The sequence below is a fragment of the Primulina huaijiensis genome, chromosome 8 (assembly GCF_012295235.1).
Source record: "Primulina huaijiensis isolate GDHJ02 chromosome 8, ASM1229523v2, whole genome shotgun sequence".
NCBI lineage: Eukaryota > Viridiplantae > Streptophyta > Magnoliopsida > Lamiales > Gesneriaceae > Primulina > Primulina huaijiensis.
Genome location: NC_133313.1, coordinates 4,748,456 through 4,773,823, shown reverse-complemented (window position 1 = coordinate 4,773,823; position 25,368 = coordinate 4,748,456). Strand labels below are relative to the sequence as shown.

The following is a 25,368-nucleotide window of genomic DNA, read 5'->3' as shown; positions in this document are numbered from 1 at the left end:
TAAAACCAAAATGTTTCAGAATGACTGTCCCAAATTCACAACAAGCTTCTCACACATTTCGAGGAACAAATTCAAATTGCAACGAACATATTTGATGAGTCTTGGTGTACCGGTCATAAATTACCACTATAAATACAAGATCAAGACATCAACAAATCAATCAAGAAGTGTGGAAATACACATGTGTGCGGAAAAATAAAAGAGAAGAAAAAGAGCACGCTGAACTCATATCAGTTTACAGAAGCAATCAGCCCAGATTTGAGAAAACACCTCAAAGTGTTATCAGCTCACACTACAAGAAAAATACAAATCAACAACGCACCTACGACAACGGTTTTTACTAAAACCGTTGTCGTATGCTTTTTAACAACGGTTTTAGTTAAAACTGTTGTCGTAGTTGCGTTTTTTAAGCTAAAGCGTTGTCTTTTAGGGGTCAAAGACAACGGTTCTATAAAACCGTTGTCTTGGAGCGTTTTTTAGGGTCAAAGACAACGGTTTATAGAAATGTTTTTTATTAGCGTGTTTTTTTAACAATCGACTTGATTAGTGTGATTTTAACAACGTATTTAGCGACGGTTTTGCTTAAACCATCGCTAGTTTTTGCTCAAACCGTCGCTAAATTTAGCGACGAAGGTATATAATCTGTCGCTATATATAGAGACGGTTTTAAGTAAAACTGTCGCATGTTTTAAATTAGCGACCGTTTTTCTGAAACCGTCTCTAATTTTAGCGACGGTTTTAGCAAAACTGTCACATATTTTAAAAATGCGACTGTTTTTTGTTAAACCGTCGCTAAATAAAAAAACCGTCGCAAATTGTCTATAAAAAACCGCACATTTGGTCCATTTTAACACACACCACTTCACAAGACTTAAAATTTTTCTCTCCTACACGATTTTACCACTTCACAACACCTAAAATTTTGCTTCTTACACGATTTTAGTTTCGATTTAGGGTAAATTTTTTCGCTTTAATTTTTGGTAAATTTTTAAGTGTTAGTTAAGATCATGAATATTGTTAGTCCATTCAAATTATAAGTTTTTTAGATTTATTAAATTATTAAAAGTATTTTTTGTATTTTACTAAAAATATTAGCGACGGAAATCATGAAACAACGGTCGCTAATTTTAGCGACGGTTATTAAATTGTCGCTAATTAGCGACGGTTTTGCATAATCCGTTGCTAATTAGCGACGGTTTTACATAAATCCGTCGCTAATTTTATTTGCGACGATTTTTCAAAAGCCGTCGCAAATTGTAGCTACAACAATGGATAAAAACCGTTGTTTTTTAGCGCACCCTTTAACTACAGAGGCTTTAACAACGGTTTTAAAAGACATACGACAACGGTTTTTAAAAGGCTTTTTTTTGTAGTGTCAGTTTAGGAGCATTTTCCTCTCAATGTATGAGAACACTTTCATGTTGTATTCATATCAGTTCTCACACACACGCACACACAATCACTTACATATACAGAGAGTTAAACTTATTGAATAGCTGAGTGAGTCTTGCAGAAAGACATTAAACTTGTGTATGTATAGTCTTTGACACATAGATGTTAAACAAGTGTTAGCTGAAAGGTGTTGCATTCAGTCTAGACTAGGAGTTCAGTTAGGCAGTAGAATAAGTCCTAAGAGTGGGTTTGTATAAAGCTTTGTATAAATTAAAGTCTTCTAGTGGATCCTACCCGAGGTGATAGAAGGGTGACGTAGGAGCAGTTAAAGTCTCCGAACATCGATAAACATATCTTGTGTACTTAACTGCTTAACATTTGTTTTAAAACTGATTTGATCAGTTCAAGCAGTTATCAGTTCAGTTTTTATCATAACTGAACTGATACCCTTTATTTCAGTTGATCAGTTTACATAAGTTAAATTACTTTTAAATGAGTCATCTTTCTTAACGAAAGATTACTTCTAGTATTTTCTACTTGGTTTAACATCAAACTTAATTTAATTCATCGGTGTTTACATTCTTATAACGCGAGCTATTAAGCTCATTGAGAATATTGTGTTTGAAGCAGTTTCGAAAGTGTCCAAACCGATCTTTCATAAGTGTGAAACTATCTCTATAAAGAGCAATGGTTTTTAAGAAATACCCTTGTTATGTTACCAAGGTTTTAGAAAATCATGGTTATTTGCAATTATAATGTGGGCAATTTTGAATTGTGAAGGCTGTGACAAAAATCGTCGCAATTGCGTGCGTACAAAAACCGTCGCAATTGCGTGCTTTTTTTGTAATGTTTATCCTTTAATATGTATCTCTATGTGGACTTGATGGAACTCAAATCTTTGGCGCATGTTTGTTGGGTGCTCAAAACCAACTATATATGGAAGGTGAATATTTTATTTATTTTAATTGATTTTCGTTTATCAGAGTAAAAATTGTTCTTTGGATTGGTAAGCTTGGCGTATTATTATTGTTGGTGTTGCTGCTGCCAATAATCATGCCAACTAGGTATCCTTTGACGCCAAGTGATCAATTTGCGTTAGTTCGAATGGTTTCGACCAAACAAATATCAAAACCGGAAAAATGCAACTTAATGCACGAAAACCAGACTTTGATAAGTTACACAGTGATGAAGTAAAAACAATCTAATTTATATAACAAATTTTACAATATTTCCCTTGCGTATTTGATCTTCTCGTACAATGTATGAATGCAATGTTGAAATAAACATATAATTAGTTTGAGGTAAAATCACAAATAACCTCATATATAAAAACTTAATTCGAACAAGGTACACATCGATGCAATGTATTATCATTCGTGACAATCAAAATTCAGTATACTGTAAATCTTCACTCTTATTAAATAAAGACACTAAATACTGTACAAACATATATTGGGGTTTTTCTTCACATGGAAACTAATGAAACATGCGCAAAATTGTTAGATACATACAGTTTTACACAGATTCTTGGAGAAATGAGGCCGATAAGCCTCTCCCAAAGCAGCATAACAAGCCATTGCAGGTAGCAAGATTAATTAACAGGTAATCGAATAATTATACAGGCATGCATTTGGTCATACGATTTGGTTACAATTCCTTACTTAGCAAAGGGGATTAAAGGTGGAGCAGGATTCACGAAATTCACTCTCTTTATGAACCTGCCTTTCATTCGGGGCCTCTTCTCCGCGTTCAGCTTCCGTACCTCGTACCTTATCTTCTTCGAAAACAACCTCGTACGCCGCTTCTCTCTGTACCTGGACACCCTCGCTTCTCTCCCTCCATCTAACATGGCCGCTCCATGCCCATTCGCCATTCCCATTTCTCCATATGCATGCATTGGTCCGCATGTTCCCTGCAATATGTAACAAGAAAAAATGTCAATTAACAAGTTAAAGATATGAAAATATATATCACATTATTTATTAGTGTTTTAGTTTATATATGCTTGTAGGTTTACTTACTAGTCGAAATTTCTGAATCCACCTCAAATTAAAGATAACAATATTGATTACAAATAGACTTAATCGAACGATTGTTCTTTGTGAGTATATGTATTAGGTGGCCGGAAGCAATTTCGAAACAAAATGGTCATCAAGAGGGCTTTTTGTAACTATCTCCTTGTAGATATATAATCTATACAAGGGTTTAAATATTCAATTTTGGTCCCAAAATTAGGAGATGAAATTAAAATATGATATGTGAATTATACTTAAATATTATTAGATGACATGAACAAGGAAATTAGTAGTAAAAGCATGCAATGGCGTACCATGCAATCGGGCCAACAGTCACCGAAATCTATTTCCGGCTTTTCTCCGGTCGTCCACGGTGACTTTTCGCCGTCCCATTCCGTCATCACACCTTCACAATCAAGCCTCAAAAAATTAAGTTTCTTTAAATCATCATCAATTCTACTTCCCTCAACACAGTTCATCAAATTCTGCTCGCCACTTCGTGCTGCTTTATTTTCCTCTTCTTCACATGTGATTGGAGAATCATAATCGAAATTCAACTCAAAAGTTTCTCTGCCCAAATCAATTTCTACACCAACTTGATCATGATCATCCTCACCTGTAATATATTCTTCCTCAACTTTAACTCTTTCAATCTCCAAAGAATCACAATATTGTTTCTCCTTTTGATCATCACAATCCATTAGCCCTAGTCCCTCCATATCAAACAGTTCATCTTCCAGACCTTTGCCCAATAAACTCTCAACATCCGCAGCAAACTCAGCAAGATCCGCTTCACCTGGAAGAAACCCGGGTAATCTTTTCATTTCTTGGCTCAGATCATTGGATAAAGCAAATTTGGACTGATCATTTCCAAAGCCTTGTGTGGTACTTTCTGCATGAATATTACTCCCAGCTTCACCAGAATTGCATATTTCCGCAACGAAGGGATCGAAAATAGGAACCCTATACAGAAGCTGCTCTTCGTTTTCATGGGAGTGCTCTTCACCGTAGATTTCAGGCACCAGGTGAAGCGGGTTTTGGATTCTTGCAATGGATTCATCAGAAAAACTAAACTTCGATTGTTTTTTCTGCCTCGGTGTTCGAGCTTTTCGAGTGAAGCCTTGATGCCAAGATGGCACAGAAGTTTGAAGCTTTGCATCTAGAGATTTTATTGAAGCGATTTTGAGGCAAACCCGCTCGTGCCTTCGGGCTAAGGTGTTCGCCGAATGAACAGAAGAATCACAAGATTGGCACAAGAATGCATCATCTGCTGCGCAATACCATCGAGCCCTCTTTTTTATACAGTTATCGCAAGCTCTAGCTGATTTTGCGCCAACGGCGCTGGACAACTTTTTAGCTGAATTCATGGAGTTCAAATCTAGAATGTGTTCGAATTTTCTCTTAAGAAAAGTGCAAATCAAATCAAGAAAATTATGCGGGCTTTCTTAATTTATTTATGTATCGAAAAATTTGTGCAATTATTTGCAGTGGGGTTTCGGGGAAAGGGTCCCAAAGCATGCACTTTTGCACCATATTTATGAGCTCGATCCTCTTCTTGGGTTGCACTTTCGAAGGTTTAAACAAGAAATGGGGTTTACACTTTTGAGTCTTACAAGAGGGGCCTTATCTCTTCTGCCATTGGTGGAGACAAAATTTGATCCTAATGTCTGGTTTTTCATTGGTCAACTGTCTGAATATGGGATTTCTGGTGGGTCCCTTTGGCTGGATGAGAATAAGTCTTTGATCCAATCTTAAATACAGTGTCAATTTCTTGATTAATATATTAGAAGGTGACCCTTTTTGTAGGATTGTATCTGTATGATGGGCTGTTTGGTCCCCTCTTCCACAAAGAAATAGCAGCAGTAACTTATGTTGACACAGGTTAATGTATAGAGGGAGTGAAAAAGAAACTTCTCCATGTGAATCTAGAGAAATGGATGAATTTGGAATCTTTTATGGTTGGGACGTCACTCATGAAATGTAGGAATATATTAAATCACTAAAAACTGATTTTTTTGATCAGTTAGCTTGATTAATTTGGTTTTGGTCTACTAAATTTACAAAAAAATCATTAATTTTTCGATGACACGTCAACATTTTTCGATGTCACGTTTGCTCTTCGACAAAATGCGATTGAAAGGACAAAAAGCAAAGTTGGTGCCACCACCAAATCAAATTTTGAAAATTTAATATAATGAAATTTTACAATTGTATTTGAGATTGGCTCTGGGTGAAGCAACTTGTTAAAGACCTATTAATGAAATAAATTATAATGAAAATTTCATTTTTCGTTTTATATATTTGTCTTTATGTAATTTTGGTAATTTTTTTATTACATGATGGTGGAATTTTGCCCTAATAGTACTTGAGACTGAAAACATGTCTCTCCCCCGTGGAGAGGCTTATGCCAGTGCACCAGAAGTTTTGTACCTTAATTTTGCTCATTTATGTTAAATTGAATCTTAGTAACGCATATTTCAATTTTTGACAATTTTAGTTCACTTTAACTGAGAGTTCTGATGTGGCTGGACACATGAATTCCACGTCAACATCCGGTCAGCGGTGAAATTCACTATGTATATAAGATACACCATTATATCATATCAGTCTCCCATATAATGATAAATACAACTATTCACAAAGAATAACATATGTTGCAGCTGAAAATTGGAATAATTCAGGTAGGATGTTGATTAATTTTGAATGTAAAATATCAATGATCTTTCATATGATGTACTAGAACTTCCATTTGATATTAATGGACTCCATCAATATTTTATTCCAAATAATGGCATCAAAAGCAGAAACAAACCAACAAGATAGTTATGGGAGTTTTTTTTACGAAATCTCTTCGATACTCAAGTTATATATAGATTTTTATCAAAGGAAAAATATAAAGACTTAAATACATAGTTGAATGATTGATAATGACTTAGTGCATAATTAACTTTATTATATATGGGCACTTATGCTAATACATGGGAGAAAATCCTAATTGATTTTGAGTAGGTCTCTTGTAAGACGGTCTCACGAATCTCACAATAAAAAAGTAATACTCTTAGCATAAAAAGTAATATTTGTTCATGGATGACCTAAATAAGAGATCCGTCTCACAAAATACGACCAGTGAGACCGTCTCACACAAGTTTTTGTCATTAATTTTAACATAATGACTCCATCTTTCAAAGTTAAAAAAATATTAAAATCAGCAGTAAAAAAGTTCGAAGTTGGAATTTATATATAATATAGTATTTAAAAAAATAACACTGTTTGGAGTGTAATATCAAATATCGCAACCCAATAAATAAATCGCATGGTCCCGTTTTGTCCAGACGAACAGACCAAAGCGTCCATTTCTGTCATAAAATTGTCTTCTGGGAAGTTCAATTAGCAGAATGCACGTCATCACATGCTCATATACTAAGGGACATTTAAAATTAATCGATATTTGAAGGATACTGATCACTCAATATTCTTAATATAATTTTTCTTTAGAAAAAAGTAAAATATAAAAGTGTGAAATTTATTATATATTTATTTTAATTATTAATTAGTTTGGTTCGATTTTTATCAGTACTAGCAAAATAAAATGTGAAAAACGATAATGGTATGGTCAAAAATGTGATAAGATAGTGATTTGATTATGAATTTCGAGTGCTAATTGACTTAACAATGTAAAATGGAACGTTTGGCTAAGATTATTTCCGAATTAATGGTGCTGTCAATTTGAGGACAAAAAGAAAAGAGAATAATATAGAATATTGTTATAATGTATGATCATATTGGATAATATGATGTGGAGACCTCATCCATTTTAATCCTACCCTTCTTTTTCACAACTCCCACCTTTTTGGATAATGCGATAATAATAATAATAATAATAATAATCCTTTTTCCTAATAATGTACGTGGAGAAATTAATTTTTAGTTATGTAGTTTGATTTTTTTTTTTTATTTTCGCTCATATTATCGGACAATTTATGATTTTAATCCTTTAATGGTTATTTTTTTTCAAATTTAGTTTTTTTATTAGAGTGCTAAAATGGCATAACATGTATCAACAATGTCTTGTCTCACGTCAGTAATTTTTGATGTCACATCATCATTCACATAATCACATCAACACTCGATGAACAAAGAAAAAATAAAAAAAATTAAAAAATTAGTTTACTAAAATCGTGAATTATCAGACAACATGATCAATTTTTTTTTAAAAAAAATATTCAAGTTGGACCTACCAAAAATGTAATTTTTCATAACTATCTGTTCAAGAACATTTCTTAACAGCCTAAAAATTATTAAGAATGCTTCACAGTTTAGAAAACTTTAAATAAGTTTATTCACCTCTCTAAACTTATTTTTGATCCCTATATAAATTANATGTCTTACAAGATTTTGTCAGACTATAATTAGAAGACAATCTATAAATTTAATTAAGCTTATAAGTAAATTGGGGAAAAATTGATGCTCTCGAATTAGCAAAAATTCTATATAAATATTTATGCTCTTGAAAAAGCACAATTTTTATTTTTTATTGATACTTTTGAAATAGCACAACATGACTTTATGTTGATAATATTAACAGATCTACAAATAAATATAAATATCGAAGACTTATATATATTCCCGAATAATATTTTTCCAAAATCAAAAGTTATTCAATATTCTGAAGAATATCGATCTTCCGAGGTTTGCCGAAATTCTTGATCTAAGATTTGTGAAGAATATTTTTCTAAGATATGAAGTTTGTCAATATTTATGAAAAATATGGACTAGATGAAAATTAGAAATACATTCTCTTTTATATTCATATACAATATTGTATAATTTCCATAATTAGTGTTGAATACATTTATTTGTTTCATATGCTTCAATATTAAATATATATCACACACGTAAAATTATATTTTGATCAATTTGAATTAATATCCATGATTTTTTAAGATTCTACTTGTAAGCAGTAACAAAATTAAACATTTTTTATTTTTATTTTGATTTTTTTAAAAAAAATTAGATTATAGAAAGATTAGGATAAATTAAATATTTTTGGTATAATCATAAATATTTGATTGATTCTTAACTATGATAATATAGCTATATGTGAGTAATTACATATTTTTTAATATAATTCTCTAACTATAAGTTTATTATAAAATTCTTAAATTACTAAACAAGCTTTAATTATAAATTGTCTTGTTTCAATCTTGATATTACATATGGCAACAAATCATGCTTACTTAAACGATATGTACCAATGAATTTTCTTATGTATTCTATAAATATCATTATTCTAATTATTTCTTATTTATTTTATGTAGTGGTTGCTATGGAAAATATCATCAAACTTGATTTTGAAGCATTTGATTTAATGGGAACAAATTACTTGTCATGGATTTTGGACACTGAATTTCATCTCGTCTCTAAGAATTTGGAAGATACGATAAAAGAAGGGGGAAAAAAGAATCTATGTAGATAATACAAAAAACACTTATTTTTCTTCTTCACCATCTCAATAATGGAAAGTTGAGTATCTCACTATAAAAGAGCCACAATAACATTGAAAAAATTTGAAAGAAAAGTTTGACCATGTCAAAAACCCATTATGAATGGATCCATGTTCGCCTTTTAAGTTTTCAAATATGTGAGCGATTATAACTCTGTATTATTCAAGATTAATTGATAGCTCAAAATTTGTGGAGAAAATATTACTGACGAAGATTTTCTATAAAAAAAACTTTCTTCATTTTTCATGCATCAAATGCGTTCCTCCTGCAGCAGTAATATTGTTAGTATGGATTCAAAAAATACTATGAGCTTAGTTGTTGAACAAAATAATGAGCTACTCATGAAAAAATCATCAAATGCGCCCAACTGTCTCTGCACCAATTCCTTAAGAAAATGATATGTCATTTTAACGATTATAGGCAATTAGGCTGAACCAACATGGATCTCGGCCCATACACGTACACCTTGTTAATTCTGTATGTCATAGGATGTCTATTTTCGGTCAATTGTGTCTTTAAAATTAAAGACATCAATTGTGAGATAGTGTGTCTTTTTACAATATACTTGTTTGTCATGTATTTATATGTTACAAAACTGCTAACGGATATGACAATTTCTTGAAAATTAAACATTCATATTCTGCCGAAGAAGCCACTCAAAATATTTGAAGCCCTTCCTCCTCTTATAATTTATATTTTGTTTAAACTTGTGATTTCTTGCTCCAAAAATCCGAAGAAATGTAACATTCGAATTCCTTGAGAACCATTTACACAAAAGTTAAATACAGCCTCTTTTCGGTTCACATAACATGTATGAATGTCATTACCCACGTACAAGATTTTCGACAAATATACACAAAAGTTATGGCATAATCTTGGGTGTGAATTACTCATAATACATCACGAAAATCTGAAGAAAAAGTTACACAACCTCAACACATATCAGCATATATCAGTTAGAACGACTCTCGGATCAGCTCCTGGAAGTCCAGACGAGCTTTCACTTATTCTTCAAGAATTTTAAGACTACAGTAAGTGAGCTTTCGTTTTAACTCGGGTATTTGATTTAAACCATAGAGGTTTAGTATATGTATGAGCCTAAACATGAGAATTTCGAAATCTGCATGTGTATGTTTCTTGTATAGCACTGGAAAGTTATGAGCTAATGGTATGTGAAGACCATGATTTTCGAAGCAAGCATTTCAGTCATCAGATTTCAATGGCCTTGTAATAGCCAAGATTTTGAATTTTGAAATATTCTAATTTAACAACATTACCATGATATTTCAATGACCTTGTAACATCAAAATAATGAATGAAAAAACGACATCAAATTGAAGCATTTTCAGCAGATTTTTAGGGACTTGTAACAGCTAAATAATTGATGATTATGGCCATTAAGTGGATAATGACATGTTGTAACTCTCCAGCTTCATCCCCTATAAATATATCTTCAAACTTGATGAAAAATCACACCAAAAGCTCGATATTTTCAATGAACTAGCAGTCATCAGCAACAACAAATAGAAAAAGAAAGATTGAACCAATAAAATTAAGATTTTATCTCCGAATATCTCATTGCTACGAAGTTAATTGACTTGAAATATTTTGTATTTTGTTATAAAAAAAAATTAGCCCGGATAGTATCAAATTGCTGGCTCCGCAAACGAGTATAGTGCTGGATCTTGGGGATCATGTGACCTTACTCAACGCTGATCCTCGAAGCCATGGATGAGTACCAAACCATCGTGTTCTCTTAGCATAACTTGTGTTCTAATGACTATGTTATATTAATGATTTAAGCCCTTACCCTTTTCCTGTGGAAGATAAATGGGAAAATTTTTAAAACACGTTAATCAATAAAAAATACAAGCCATAAACTAGCATTGGAACTACAACACAACCTTTATACTTCCAAAATTCTTCTTCTCATCTCTTCTTCAAAACTTTAGAAACGGCTCGAATAGTACAAGGCGTAGTCCTACAGCAGCCTCCTATGAGTTTCGCGCCCGCATCCCGCCATTGTGATGCAAAGATCTCGAATTTTTCATCATCGAAACACTTGGATGGCTGAAAATTTCAGGTACAAAAATCAGGTTTCGAGATCAAACAATACAAGTAGTGATGGATCATGATGAGCTAAATTTCGAACTCACCCGCCATTTTTTGGCCACGCCATCCCATATCTCACCACTGTTTGGGTACACAACTATGGCCTTCCCAGTCCACTGCACATTGTACATTTTCATCAAAAAATTGATCATAAATCAACTTTGTAGCCATTAAATTTTCAATTACCTCTTTGAATTTCTGTACAAGTGTAAGAATAAAATGAGGTGGTGCACAGTTTATTCCAACTGCACCAACTCTGCTACTTTTGTTGATTATGTCAAGGCACTCCTCAAAGCTTTCTCCTGAGGGAGCATTTTCGCCATCGACTGAACTGAAACAAATCCAAGATGGGATCTCGACTTTTTCTTCATCGAGCAACTCAACACAAGCCTGCCGCCAGTTATTTCTCAGATCATGAAATTTTAATCACAAGACAGAACTTACTGCCTAAAGCTATTCAAATTTTAGAAACTGAGCTTCAACTCCAATTGTCGGCAATTTCCGCAACCAGCTTAAACTGACAGCAATGTTCACTACTATTTTGTTCGAAAACATAGTTTGCAATACATGGAAATGTCATGAAATTTTCCATGGCATTCTAAAAATGTGAAAGAGTACCTGAGCCTCTAGTTTGTTTGGAATGGTCTCAAAAGCAAGCAAATCTGGCCCTGCTTCCACGAGAACTTGCAGCCTACGGCGATGGAAATCCTTTAATTTCTCCAAAGTTACATGAGGTCCATAATTCCCACTGCATTCATAGTGTTATGCATTAAAGTCGTTGAAAGCCATTTGCGGCGAAAACTTAAGTTCACTAGGGGAGACATGGAAAATAGTTTTTTTTGTACTTTATCATGCTCAGCATGTGTGAACCAGAGACCAAGGCATCATTGCCCGAAACTAATAACCAACGAGAGCACCACGTTCAACTTGGTCGGACATTAGGCAAAGAAGATCATCAGTTATTTGAGCAAACGTTCTACTCACCTGTACTCTGAACCATCGGCAAGATAAGCACCATAGCTTCCGATGGATGCGGCAACCAATGCCCTGCTGTAATTGTCTCTAGATTTTCCGGAGACCCAGAATTTATCACGGGCTTCGACAGCAATGCTCACGCTTTTGGTAAGCAATGATTCTGCTTCCTCCATGGACAATCCCCTGGATAGAAATCCTGGTATAGTTGCCTGTTCATTCACAAGGTAAATCAAAACTTTCCAACTCAGTTTCAATTAAACTTACAAAACTAAGCCATTTTAATGGCTGTAAAAATCCAATAAGAAAACAGTAATGGTGTGGACCTGATATGATGAAGTTACCAATATATCTGCACCAGCTTCCAAGTACTCCAAATGTACCTGTACCCCATTTTTTAAACACGAATAACTATTCCGCCTCCGTCGTCAAATTTCAACTTGAAAAATAATCTTTAAACAACTCTGAGTCTGATAATTCGATGTTACTTTTGGGGTATCGTCCCAAAGGACCACATACATTTGAGATACAGAGTGCATGAAAAAAAAATACGGGCACCACGTTTGAAAATGCATATGGTGAGTTCAATATTTTAATCACAAAGGCGTGTATATATATATATATATTTGAGTTCGTGGGATTTTGTTATAATTGAATCTATGGGTTACAAAAACCATCGGCGAAAAGCCCTGAAAATAGTTTTATAACTGGAAGTTGAAGTTGATCGAACCAACCTTCGTATTAGTTAACTTGGTAAGTAGAGACTAGAGAGAGATCTTTGCAAGGACCCCAGATTCTCACATATAAGTCATTCGAAATTCTTAATTAATTTGACTTTTATACATTCTTCATGGAATTCGTTTTTTCAAAAGAAAAACAAAATACAACATTTCCATGAATCTGACCCAAAAGCTAAAATCTCATTCACAAAATAACCCATTTTCATTAATTTACGTACAAAACAATTTTGTAAATCGAAGGTTATGTACAAGTGCAACGTTAATCAAAATCTCGATCCTGTGATGACAAACAAAACGCGTAATAATTTAATACCCGTTTGATTAGATTGGGGTCTTTGATCAGGCAGAGGGCGCTCCAAAGAGGGTCGTTAATGGAGGCGCCGTATCTCTCGAGCTGGGTGGCAAAACCGCCGTCTACGACGGCGCAACCACCGGCCTTCTCTATCAGATCCTCCAGCGCATTATTCTCTCTCCCCATGTTATTCAAAGCCACAGAGAGGCTTTCTCGAATAAGGAGTTTCGAAGGAAGAAAGAACAAAGAGGCACGTCGATTCTGTATGCGCGTTTCGGATTATTTAAGGTATCCGTTCGCCTGGAATCTGCTGACTGGCACTAACGTGTGAACGTGGACGGATTCTAAGTCAAGGTTCTTACTTGGCTTAACTTGGGGTTTATTTACAAACTTTGTTGTAGTCTACGCTATTGTTTGGTAATATTACTTGTCAAGCCTAAATCTTACCTACTTTTCCATCCCAATTCTTCATTATTTTTTCCCATTTTTTTCCTGAAAGAATGCTGTTTATTATTTTTATTTTTTCTTTCTCAATTTTGAAAATTGATTTTTTAGTATTATATATTTATCTTCACGTGATTACGATCGTCTAAATATTGTCAAACTTCGTATATAGTCTCATATATTTCAATTTTTAATAATTTTAATCATTTTTCATTGAAAGTGTTGATCTGATATTACATGCGCTGTCACATAATTACCTCATCGTTTTTACGTGAGAAAATGAATTAAAAAATAATAAATGAAAAATAAAATTTGACAACAAATAATATCAAAATAAAAAAAATAATTTTAATTTTTTCCTCATCTCACTAATTATTTATGTTAATAGAATTATATATCATATATTGGCTATTTTATTAAACACGAGATTCTAGAAATTGTTATTTTTAATTGGTGGATTCTCACATCGGTCAATCGTTTGAATGATATATATAATTTGAATATGAAATATCAAAGAGGTCATGGATTACGGTTGTATATCAATTAGATTATTGTTAGATTTATTTAAAGTCGTATCAAAAATTCAAATTCATAAATGACAATATTAATTAGTAGTTTTTATTTATATTTTAATAGTAACATCTATAATTAAGACATTTATAATAGCTAATTTTTGGCAAAAACTTGCGTGATACGGTCTTATGGGTCGTATTTTGTGATACGGATCTCTTATTTGGGTCATCCATGAAAAAATATTACTTTTTATGCTAAAAGTATTATTTTTTATTGTGAATATCGGTAGGGTTGACCCGTCTCACAGATAAATATTGGTGAGACCGTCTCACAAGATACCTACTCATAATTTTTTAGTGTTATTATCTATTTTAATAATTATATTTATGACAAAAGTGCAAGAATTTTATTGTAAGCCAACTATATCATAGTGGATAGAATCTATATTTCTTTATTATCTAGTTATGGTTTAATTCTTGTTTAGACTTTTTTTTTGCCCTTTTTTTTATATTTATTTTTTAATTCATATATCAAAATTACAGCATAGTCTTTCACTATTTTTTATAATTATATTCTGATCTGTATTTAAATATAAACAAAATGAATTATAAAAATAATTACAAACGCGTCAGATCACGGGTTACATAAATGAGAAACGGCAGAAATTAATTAATATCAAGGTGTAGATGTACACGTTGGTGAAACATTAAGTAATGACTAATTAATGAAATTTGCATTTAATATATTATTGAAATCGTTAGTTACGGTAAATTGGCCTTCAGTCTCCAGCCGTCGATTTTTTTTTGTGTTCAGTCTTTGGGTACTTTTTTAGTACCATATTTCCAGACAAGTACCACAATGTTGTGGGTAGGAAGTGAACCCAAAGAAATATTTTGATTGGGGATTTTTCACCAACTTCTCCTAGTTTTAAAAGTTAGAATTTGGGAGATATGACATGCTTAATAATATTATATTATATTCTGATACAGCATACTTTGAATATAAAATAATATTTTTATTTTTTATTTTTGGAAAAAAAATGTTATTATTTAAATTTAATTTTGACGTGCTTAACAATTTTTGCTCAATCAAAAAAATGTGTCATTCTGCAGAAAAATAAAAAATAAAATATTAAAACATAGAAATCTTGGTTTGATCTATGTTATGTATTGTATATTACGTCTCATATGATTTAATATAAGACATTCATACGATCATATTGTCATTCTCACGTATTTTTATTTTGAATTCAAATGATCATACGAACATATTGTACAAAATATATAGAAAATAAAACTCTCAAAGAAATATAGAGATCAAAATATTTTTGTACACAGAGAGTAAACTATCGTTGTAGCATACGATCAAGCCTTTTATATTAGGCTAAAGCAAGCAAAAATTCCTAACCCCCCAATGTAATTACAAAAAGAGAAGGTCTCTTGTGAAACGGTCTCACGAATCTTTATCTGTGATACGGGTCAACCATACTGATATTCACAATAAAAAGTAATACTCTTAGCATAAAATGTAATATTTTTTTATGGATGACCCAAATAAGATATTTGTATCAAAAAATATAATCTGTGATACCGTATCACACAAGTTTTTGTCCTATAAAAATAGATGTGCCAAACTGTCAGACACGGTTTATAACTTCCTATCAATATATTATTTTTGAAACTCCGCATCATAAAAATGGTGAAACACTATCATTTATTCTCTTGTAAATAGATCGTCTTCATCACTTCGAAATAGACCCAAAATCATTATATTATAATCAAACAATGGATAGCAAAATAATTTTATGGCTACTTGTGTTGGAGAAACGAAATTAAGTGGCGATAAAAATATATTAAGTGTGAAACTCGAGTAAAACGAAGAAAGTTAGATTAAGTGTGAAGCATGATCAGTAAAACACATCGATTTGGTCAAAATGATTGTTGACAGTGTTGAGCCCTAATAAATTGCAAAAAAGCATGAACTCTTTTTCGTATAAGAGTTGACATTAAAAAAAAATTTAATATTTTTTGGAAAATAAAATATTAAACCCCATTGACCTCTATTATGGGTGGAATCATGCTAGAATTATTATGGACTCGACTCGACTCGACTCGACTCGACTCGACTCATTAAAAATTCTGTTTTATGGGTTAACTCTTGCCGCGGTTGCCTACACAATATTCATGTACACATACAAATTCAACCGAATCAGCATGAATTTTGCCGGCCCTAGTTAGCCTCAATGGACTGTAAATTAGTCGTTTGTTTGGCAATAATTAATGTCTCCAAAATGGACAGGCCACAGGCATGAAAGTGGAGGATGTTGGATGACTTCTTCTCTTTACTTTTTGTCAATTTTAAAGTTTGTAAAATGGTAACCATTTTTTTTTTTTTATATTCGGGGGTCGAGAGATTTATGCAGATAGGGGTGTCAAAATCAGACACGATCCACCACCCGACACGATTCAATTCGAAAAAAAATCAGATTTGAGTTTGGGGTTTTCGGGTTTGGGCCAGATCGGGTTGGACACGATAGCTGACCCGGAAAAAATTATCGGGTTGGGTTGGGTTCGGATTGACCCGAAAATTTTAATTTTTTTAAAAAATATATAATTAATAAATATTTTCTACATTTTTATATATTGTATGTCTGAAAATATATTTATAATATATTTATATCATAAATTTTCATAATTTAATATTTATTTCGAACATTTTTTATTTTCTAAACAATTGTTTATTTGATTTAGTAAATTTATTTTATTTTTCTACAATTAGACTTTCAGATTTAAATCATATAACTGAGGGAGATTTTGTTATTATGTGTTTAAATTAAAATATTATTTTTTTTTAATTTTATTTAATTTTCTTTAAAAAAAATTTGAAATCGGGTTGATCGAGTTGATTAGGTTGATTCGGGTTCGGGTTCAGGTTGAGTGTTTCCAGATTGGCTCGGGTTTGGATTGAACAATATTTGAATAGTACTAATGTCCGACCCGACCCACTCGAATTGATACCCTTATATACAGATCTTGAACTCGAGACAATAACAGTGTGTATAGTATAAAAATCATTGTCAATTGCGTTGAAAAACTAAAAATCTTCGCATAATATTTTCATATTTGTAAATAATTATATAAAAAATTTAACTTTTTTTAAAAAAAGAAAATAAGTAAATGGTTGTTTACTTGCTTTTACTGGGTCCTATATCAATTTTGGTTGGTAACTGGAAAAATGGACTCAAGGAAGGACTCACGTTGGCTCAATTAATAAGTCTTGTATTTTTTCGAATCTATATTAATAAATAAAAAGTACTTTATATATAGATTTATATCATATAATATAATTACAGCAAATCTTTTCAAACAGATGGAATAGTGCACCTATTTTATGTTTTTATACGAAATATATATATTTTTGACCATGTAACTTGCAGAATTTTTTTTATTTTATGTTCATGTTTTCGACCAATTTACTATATTACTCTACTGATTACACTTTTTTTTATTTTAATATTTTCAGTTGAATGTCGACACCGCATCGGAAAATTTTGACTTGTTACCAAATATTTCTGACATATAACAGATATTATAGACAACGATGTCACATCGACTCTATGATAAAAAAAAAATTAAAGTTTAGTGAATTAAACCGATAACAAATAGGCCACTAAAAATGTAATTTCTCTAGTTATGTACATTGCATTTACATTGAAGCTGTCTCAAATGAAGGCGTAATGCGATAGGTTTGGTGGGTTTTGATGACTTTTGGGCTCTCTTTAATGCTTTAGGTTTCGTGGGTGAACAAATTTTGAAACTGCATATCGCGGTTTAGCCGGTTGAGGGGATTATGCCAATATCTTTGAAAAATATATCAATAATTACGTCATTGTAAATAAAATAGTACAAAAATTATTGTAATACGATATCATAGGTCAATTTTATGATATGAATTTTCTAATTAGATCACACACAAAAATAATTTTTTTATACCAAAAATATCATTTTTTATTGTAAATATGGGCAGAGAATATTAATTTATCAATTGAAAACACCAAGTACAAAAGATAAAACCTTAGAGATATGAGGGTGGGTTTTTTCTTAACAATTTAAAGCAATTTTTAAAATTATTATTTATCAAACTAAAGTAAATTGTATGCCCCTATTAATTGTTTTAATTTTTTTTCTTATTTAAAAAAATCAATCATTATTATATTAACAAATCTATAAATTATAATTTCCTAAAAATAGTTTTTAACTTAGAATGGATTTATATAATATTTTCTAAAAATAGTTTTAACTTAGAATGGAATTATATAATATTTTAGATTAGTTATTTATAAGTGAAGACAAATACAACTTAACTGTGTGGTGTCTCTTGACTATTGGGCATGTCAGGCCCTAATTCGAAGCCAACAACGTTGACATTGTTTAATAAATAAAATTTAAAAATAATAAGAATTATAGTACAAAAATATCTTAAATCGGTATATTATTTCATAATACAATATGCTCGTACATCTTAAAATATACTGTAAATCAACTACACACAAATTTTTAATAACACAACAACTTTAAAACATCATTTTCATCAGCCTAAAAATGGTTTTGTTAATCATCTGCTTTGTTCTTCATCATTCTTAACTGTGAAGGATAATAATCATCTACATCAATGAAATATGTTTTCTTGAAAATTATTTCAGAAATGAAGCAGACATTGAANAAGGATTTTGATAATAGGCTGGGAAAAGGAAACCAGAGACGAGCAAGACAAGAATAAATATTTTCACTAAATATCTTCAAGGTTCTTAATATGATTAAAAATGATTGAATTTTTTTAAAAATGATAGAGTTCGAATTATTTTACGAGACGAGCTCGATTTTTACCTGGAAAGTCGGTTTTAGGCAAACGAGGAGTTTTTAAAATATCAAAAATATTATTTTTGGGAATTAATTTTATAAACTTTTATTTATTAATTAAATAAGAGTTATTGGGCTCAATTTAACTAAATTTATTAGGCTCAATTGGTCATATACTTGGAAGCCCAAAACCTAAGCTCATTATCATACAAAATAAAATTTATAAAAGAGATCCCTAGGCATTTTCTAAGCACATCAGCCGCCCTACACACACACACACCCCAACACACACTAAATTTCGAGAAGTGCATAGGGAAGAAAGCTAGGGTTCTTCGTGGCCCGTTTGTCCTTCTTCGCCGACGATCACAAATTCGAGCGTTCTAAAAGGCAAATGCACATTTTCTAAACCTTTTGACACATCATTCAAACTATTATATGTATGTTTTACGTATTTTGGCATGAAAAATATTGGAGTTTAAATCGCTAAACGTTTTGTAAATTATTTTCAAAGTTTTGAAGTTTTTTACGTATATATGAACGTATTATGATTCTCAACAAGTACGCTGCCAACATAAGGTGAAATATGGTTAGAACATGAACAATTTACAGGGAATTAAACTATGGTGCATAAGACCTGGAAATTAAAGGTGATTCATTAGCAGAGACGTCGGGTTAAATGAAATGGAATTCTCACTCAAAACTTTGGTCGTACCGATAAGTCTGATCAAATCCAGGGACCAAAAAAACTCACTGTTACAAAATCTGAGTTTGACTTAAAAGAAGGAAACGAATCTGAAGAACTTGAGGAGATTGAGAAAGAGCAAACAGGAAGGGCCACGGAAGATTATCAACTCATGAGGGATAGAAAGAAACGAGCAGTTAGAGCACCTCAAAGATTTGGTTTTGCTGATATAATGGCATTTGTTCTACTAGTTGCAAGTGATTTAGATGGGGTGGGGCCAATTAGCTATGAACAAGCAGTAACTTCCAAAGAGAAACAAAAATGGATTGATGCCATGGAAGAGGAGATGTTCTCATTCAAGAATAACAGAACTTGGGTCATGGTTGACACACTAAAGGACCAAAAGTTAGTGGGATGTAAATGGATCTTTAAAAAGAAAAAGGGGATTCCTGGTGTTGAGGATGAAAGATATAAAGCTTGATTGGTGGCGAAGGAGATTACACAAGGGGAATGAGTGGATTATAATGAAATTTTCTCCTGTTGTTAAACATAGTTCGATAAGAATGATACTAGCCTTTGTAACTAAACATGACATGGAAATTAAATAGACCAAATGAATGTGAAAACATTTTTACAAGGGGAAATTCAAGAAACAATTTACATGAGACCACAAGAGGGATTTAGTTTGGGAAAACCAAATCAAGTTTGCTTATTGAAGAGGTCACTCGATGGCTTAAAGCAATCACGAAGGTAGTGGTCTATGCATTTTGATGAATTCATGAAAAGATAGGCTATACAAGATCAAAATATGATAGTAGTGTTTACAACAATGCTGGAACAATGAGCAAAGTGTACCTGATGTTATATGTGGATGACATGCTCCTAGCCAGCAAGGACAATAAGGGAATTGACAAGTTGAAGCAACAACTCAGTGAGGTTGCTCTGATATATGGCAGAAAGAAATCCAATCAGAGTGGTTGAGGGATATGTGGACTCAGACTTTGCAGAGTCTAATCTAATTCTAAACGCTTTGGCTTTCTCGTTCTCACTTTTCTATTCTCCACTCTTGACTTCATCCGCCGCCCACCCATCTCTTGTCACCGGTCGAGACGCCGCCCACCCATCTTCAAGATCTGTGCAAGCTGAAAGAAACTTGATATTTTGATGCATTCAGTGCACTGTTTTCTGGCCAATTTTTGTGCTGAATCTCCTTCATGGAACTAGATTTATATGTATTTTTTTTGGCCATGTTATGATATTTTATAAAAAAAAAAACATGTATTAATTGTGTTCAAATAAAACTTATACATTTGTGATCTATGTGATTTTATGTTTTTATGCATTTGTGTAGACTGTAGTGTTCAAGAAAAATTACATATATAATTAAAGTTAAATCAAAATTTTTTTTAAAACTATCGCGACCGAATTAACCGATTTTAATTCGGTTCGTTTTCATCGGTTATGAAAATTAATTCGGTCCGTTCGGTTATGGCAACCGAACCGACCGAATGCTCTCCCCTACATAAAAGAAGAAATGTGGCTGCGTGGCTTTGTGAAGGAAATGGGAATACAACTAGGAGACATGATTATATATTGTGACAACCAAAGTTCTACATCTCATTAAAAATCCAATGTATCATGAGAGGTCAGAGCATATTGATGTCAAATTACATTTCATCCGAGAAGTCATTGCAAATGGTGAAATCGAGATTGAAAAGGTTGCCTCTGAAGACAACTCTGCAGATGCCTTAACTAAGATGCTATCTGTTTCCAAGTTTAAAAAATGCCTAAGCTTGGTCAGGATTGGGAATGCTTTAATCAGCCATCAGTAAGGAGCAACATGAGTAAAATTAGACAAGGGCATATACAAACAAGACCAAGGTGGAGAATTGTTAAAATTGGTCATGTGTGTGTTATAAGCCTTGGAAAGGGATTATAAAGGAAGAATAAAGAACAGAAAGAGAAAATTTTTCTCATTTTTATTGCCAATGGTTTTGAAAATTAGATTTTTATATAAGAATATCACAATTGTATATAGAGCTAGATACTAGTAGCAATCATATTCAACGATCCTTTGTTCTAAATGTTAGGTAAGATTTTATTTAATGTGGTGGGACCCACATTAAATAAAATAATAATAAAATCTTTTCCCACATCGATTGATTTTAAAAATTGGACGAGAGAATTAGTTATAAATAGAGCTCAATTCCTTCAGTTATTGTATCCCAAAATCAAAAGCTTTTTAGCTTTGATAAATAAAGAGTGCATAGAAAAAAAGAGTGTATTTTTTTCTTGAGTGCGGGAATTCTCTTGTGTGAGTTAGAGAAATTATTTTCTCGGTATACTCGGGTTGGGAGTGTGAGAAATATTGAGTGTATTGGTGTATACACTTGTTGTAATATTTCTTCTGTTTATAAAAGTTGCAGTGCTCCGTGGACGTAGCCTATATTGGGTGAACCACGTAAATCTTTGTGTTCTTGTTGGTTATTTTATTCCGCAATTTTTTGGGTACTATTATCATCGTGGTCGGCATCGCTTCGGGGGTGTAATTCCCCAACAACTGGTATCAGAGCCTTGTTGTGAAAATTCTTAAGAATTCTGAGTATGCTCTGTGGTTGCAGCTTTGTCTGATCTTCCACATCAGAAAAGATTTTTTAGACTTTTTGCTAAGGCTAGAGAAGTGATGGCCGGAGATGATGGATCGGGACCGAGTATCAACAAGTTCGACGGTACAGATTTTACGTTCTGGCGACTACAAATTATTGATTATTTGTATAGCAAGAAGTTGCATCAACCTCTATCTGGAAAGAAGCCGGAAAAGATGGAGGATGATGACTGGAAGCTTCTTGATCGACAAGTGTTAGGTGTAATACGATTGACCCTAACGAAGAACGTGGCACATAACGTGGCGGAGGCAAAAACAACGGAGGAGATGATGTCCATTTTGTCGGACATGTACGAAAAGCCATCGGCAAATAATAAAGTATATCTCATGAAGAAGTTATTTAACTTGAAGATGAGAGAAGATGCATCGGTGGCTAAATACATCAATGAATTCAACACGATTGTTTCACAGCTGACATCGGTTGAAATTAAATTTGATGATGAGATTCGGGCACTTATTCTTTTGGCGTCTTTACCAGACAATTGGGAACCGATGCGGGCAGCGGTTAGCAACTCTGTTGGAAAAAGAAAGCTACAATTCAATGATGTCAGAGATCAAATTCTTGCTGAAGAAGTTCGCAGGATGGATTCGGGTGAAGGAACATCATTGAGATCTGCTCTAAATCTCGAGAATAGAGGAAGGAGCAGGAGTGGCGAAAAGAGTTTTAACCAATGGCATGGTAGATCCAAGTCAAGAAATGGAAAAGACAAAAGCAACTTTGAAAAGAATGTGAAGTGCTGGAGCTGTGGTGAGACTGGTCACTTGAAAAAGAATTGCAGATCAACAAAGAACGACGCTAATGTTGTTACTGAGGAGGTACATGATGCTCTATTACTATCCATGGAAAGCTCGGTTGATTCTTGGGTTATGGACTCGGGAGCTTCGTTTCATACCACTGGTAATCGTGATGTATTCGATAATTACATTGCGGGAGATTACGGAAAAGTTTTCCTGGCTGATGGAAAACCTTTGGAAATTGTTGGTATGGGTGATATCCGGATGAAGATGACAAATGGATCTGTCTGGAAAATCAACAAAGTAAGGCATGTACCAAAGTTGACACACAATCTGATTTCAGTAGGACAGCTTGACGACGAAGGTCATAAGGTGACCTTTGGTGATGGTTCCTGGAAAGTGAAAAAGGGAGCCATGATTGTTGCTCGAGGAAAGAAAACTGGAACACTTTATATGACTTCCAGTTTGAGAAATAAATTAGCGGCTGTGGATGCTGGAGCTAATTCAAGTCTATGGCATAGTAGGCTTGGGGATACGAGTGAGAAGGGAATGAAGATGCTTGTTTCAAACGGAAAGCTACCGGAATTAAAGATCGTTGAACACAAGCTGTGTGAAGCTGTATTTTTTGGAAAGCAGAAAAAGGTGAGCTTTTCAAAAGAGGTTAGAGAACCGAAATCAGCGGATTTGGAGCTGGCACATACTGATATATGTGGACCATCTCCTGTGACATCCCTTGGAGATCACTCAAGATATTATGGCACTACTGTTGACGATTCGAGCAGGAAATTTTGGGTTTATTTTGTGAAAATAAATCGGATGTTTATGAGACTTTTAAACAGTGGGAGTTAGCCATGAAAGATGTGATGGATTCACTGTCATCCAATCACAAGTGGGAGTTGTCAGAACTTCCTGAAAGTAAAAAGGTTTTACATAGCAAGTGGGAGTACCGGTTAGAACATGACGGTAGCAAGCGGTACAAAGAAATACTTGGTGTAAAAGGTGAAAAGGAAGTCATTGGTTACACTGATATTTTCTCTCTGGTGGTAAAGTTAACTACTATCAGGACTGTACTTGGATTGATGGTAAAAGAAGATTTACATCTGGAGCAGTTGGATGTAAAGACTGCGTTTCTTCACAGTGACCTAGATGAAGAAATGAATCAATCACAGGGATTTGAAGTACGAGGGAAAGAGAAAATGGTGTGCAAACTTCAGAAGAGCTTGTATGGTCTCAAACAAGCAAGACAGTGGTACAAGAAGTTTGATGGTGTAATGAATAATGATGGTTTTCTGAGGTATCAGGCTGATCACTGTTGTTATGTGAAGCTTGATGGTTATTATATCATACTACTGATATATGTAGATGATATGTTGATAGCAGGAGCTTGTCTGGAGCAGATTGATAAACTCGAGAAAGAGTTATCAAAGGAATTTGCTTTGAAGGATTTGGGTGCTGCAAAGCAAATCCTTGGAATGGGGATCCTTAGAGATCAGGTGAATGAAGTCTTGAAGCTTGAGAAGATTCCTGGAAGCAAGAATCCAGCTGATATGCTCACGAAGGCTGCTATCATTGAAAAACTGAAGTTGTGTTTGACTTCAGTTGGTCTCCTAGACTAACAAAGGAGGTATGAGCTGCTGCACTGATGGTGTGAAGACATGATTGAAATCAAGTCTTCAAGTGGGAGAATTGTTAGGTAAGATTTTATTTAATGTGGTGAGACTCACATTAAATAAAATAATAATAAAATCTTTTCCCACATCGATTGATTTTAAAAATTGGACGAGGGAATTAGTTATAAATAGAGCTCAATTCCTTCAGTTATTGTATCCCAAAATCAAAAGCTTTTTAGCTTTGATAAATAGAGAGTGCATAGAAAAAAAGAGTGTATTTTTTTCTTGAGTGCGGGAATTCTCTTGTGTGAGTTAGAGAAATTATTTTCTCGGTATACTCGGGTTGAGAGTGTGAGAAATATTGAGTGTATTGGTGTATACACTTGTTGTAATATTTCTCCTGTTATAAAAGTTGCAGTGCTCCGTGGACGTAGCCAATATTGGGTGAACCACGTAAATTTTTGTGTTCTTGTTGGTTATTTTATTTCGCAATTTTTTGGGTACTATTATCATCGTGGTTGGCATCGCTTCGGGGGTGTAATTCCCCAACACTAAATCCATTCCACAAATAGTGCTTCAAGGTTGTACTCGTGAGTCCTTCATTCACTAAAATATTAATATAAAATGAGTTCATTGAACAACACTCGCCTCCGCTACTCTAAAGTTTCTACAATTGAATAAAAGGATTTTATTTTCAAATCTTTCTGTAATTCAACTCAAATTGTCTAATATTTGTCAAATCTATTAATTTCAAATGCATCATTTCAATTTTGAACTTCAAACCTTTATCATAATTATTCAACTCAAATGCATAAATTATTAAAACATGCGTG

General features: G+C 33.1%; 2 protein-coding genes across 5 annotated transcripts; both read right to left on the bottom strand.

The window, feature by feature from the left end:
* Positions 1 to 2,791: 2,791 nt before the first annotated feature.
* On the bottom strand, positions 2,792 to 4,955 carry LOC140983362 (zinc finger protein CONSTANS-LIKE 16-like). The gene is made up of 2 exons (XM_073450392.1): positions 3,722 to 4,955; positions 2,792 to 3,304 (listed from the first exon to the last, which is right to left on the bottom strand). The coding sequence occupies exons 1-2, from the start codon at positions 4,772 to 4,774 to the stop codon at positions 3,050 to 3,052; spliced, it is 1,308 nt and encodes a 435-aa protein (XP_073306493.1). The 5' UTR covers positions 4,775 to 4,955; the 3' UTR covers positions 2,792 to 3,049.
* Positions 4,956 to 10,538: 5,583 nt separating this feature from the next.
* Positions 10,539 to 13,376, bottom strand: LOC140982285 (homocysteine S-methyltransferase 1). 4 transcript variants are annotated; one of them, XM_073448747.1, is made up of 8 exons: positions 13,049 to 13,376; positions 12,322 to 12,378; positions 12,008 to 12,207; positions 11,642 to 11,771; positions 11,210 to 11,413; positions 11,068 to 11,139; positions 10,811 to 10,981; positions 10,539 to 10,722 (listed from the first exon to the last, which is right to left on the bottom strand). In XM_073448747.1, the coding sequence occupies exons 1-7, from the start codon at positions 13,211 to 13,213 to the stop codon at positions 10,841 to 10,843; spliced, it is 969 nt and encodes a 322-aa protein (XP_073304848.1). In that variant the 5' UTR covers positions 13,214 to 13,376; the 3' UTR covers positions 10,539 to 10,722; positions 10,811 to 10,840. The 4 variants fall into 4 exon arrangements, with proteins under 4 accessions (XP_073304848.1, XP_073304849.1, XP_073304847.1 ...); XM_073448748.1 differs by having other exon boundaries at positions 10,539 to 10,716; XM_073448746.1 differs by having other exon boundaries at positions 10,539 to 10,728; positions 10,816 to 10,981.
* Positions 13,377 to 25,368: the final 11,992 nt, after the last annotated feature.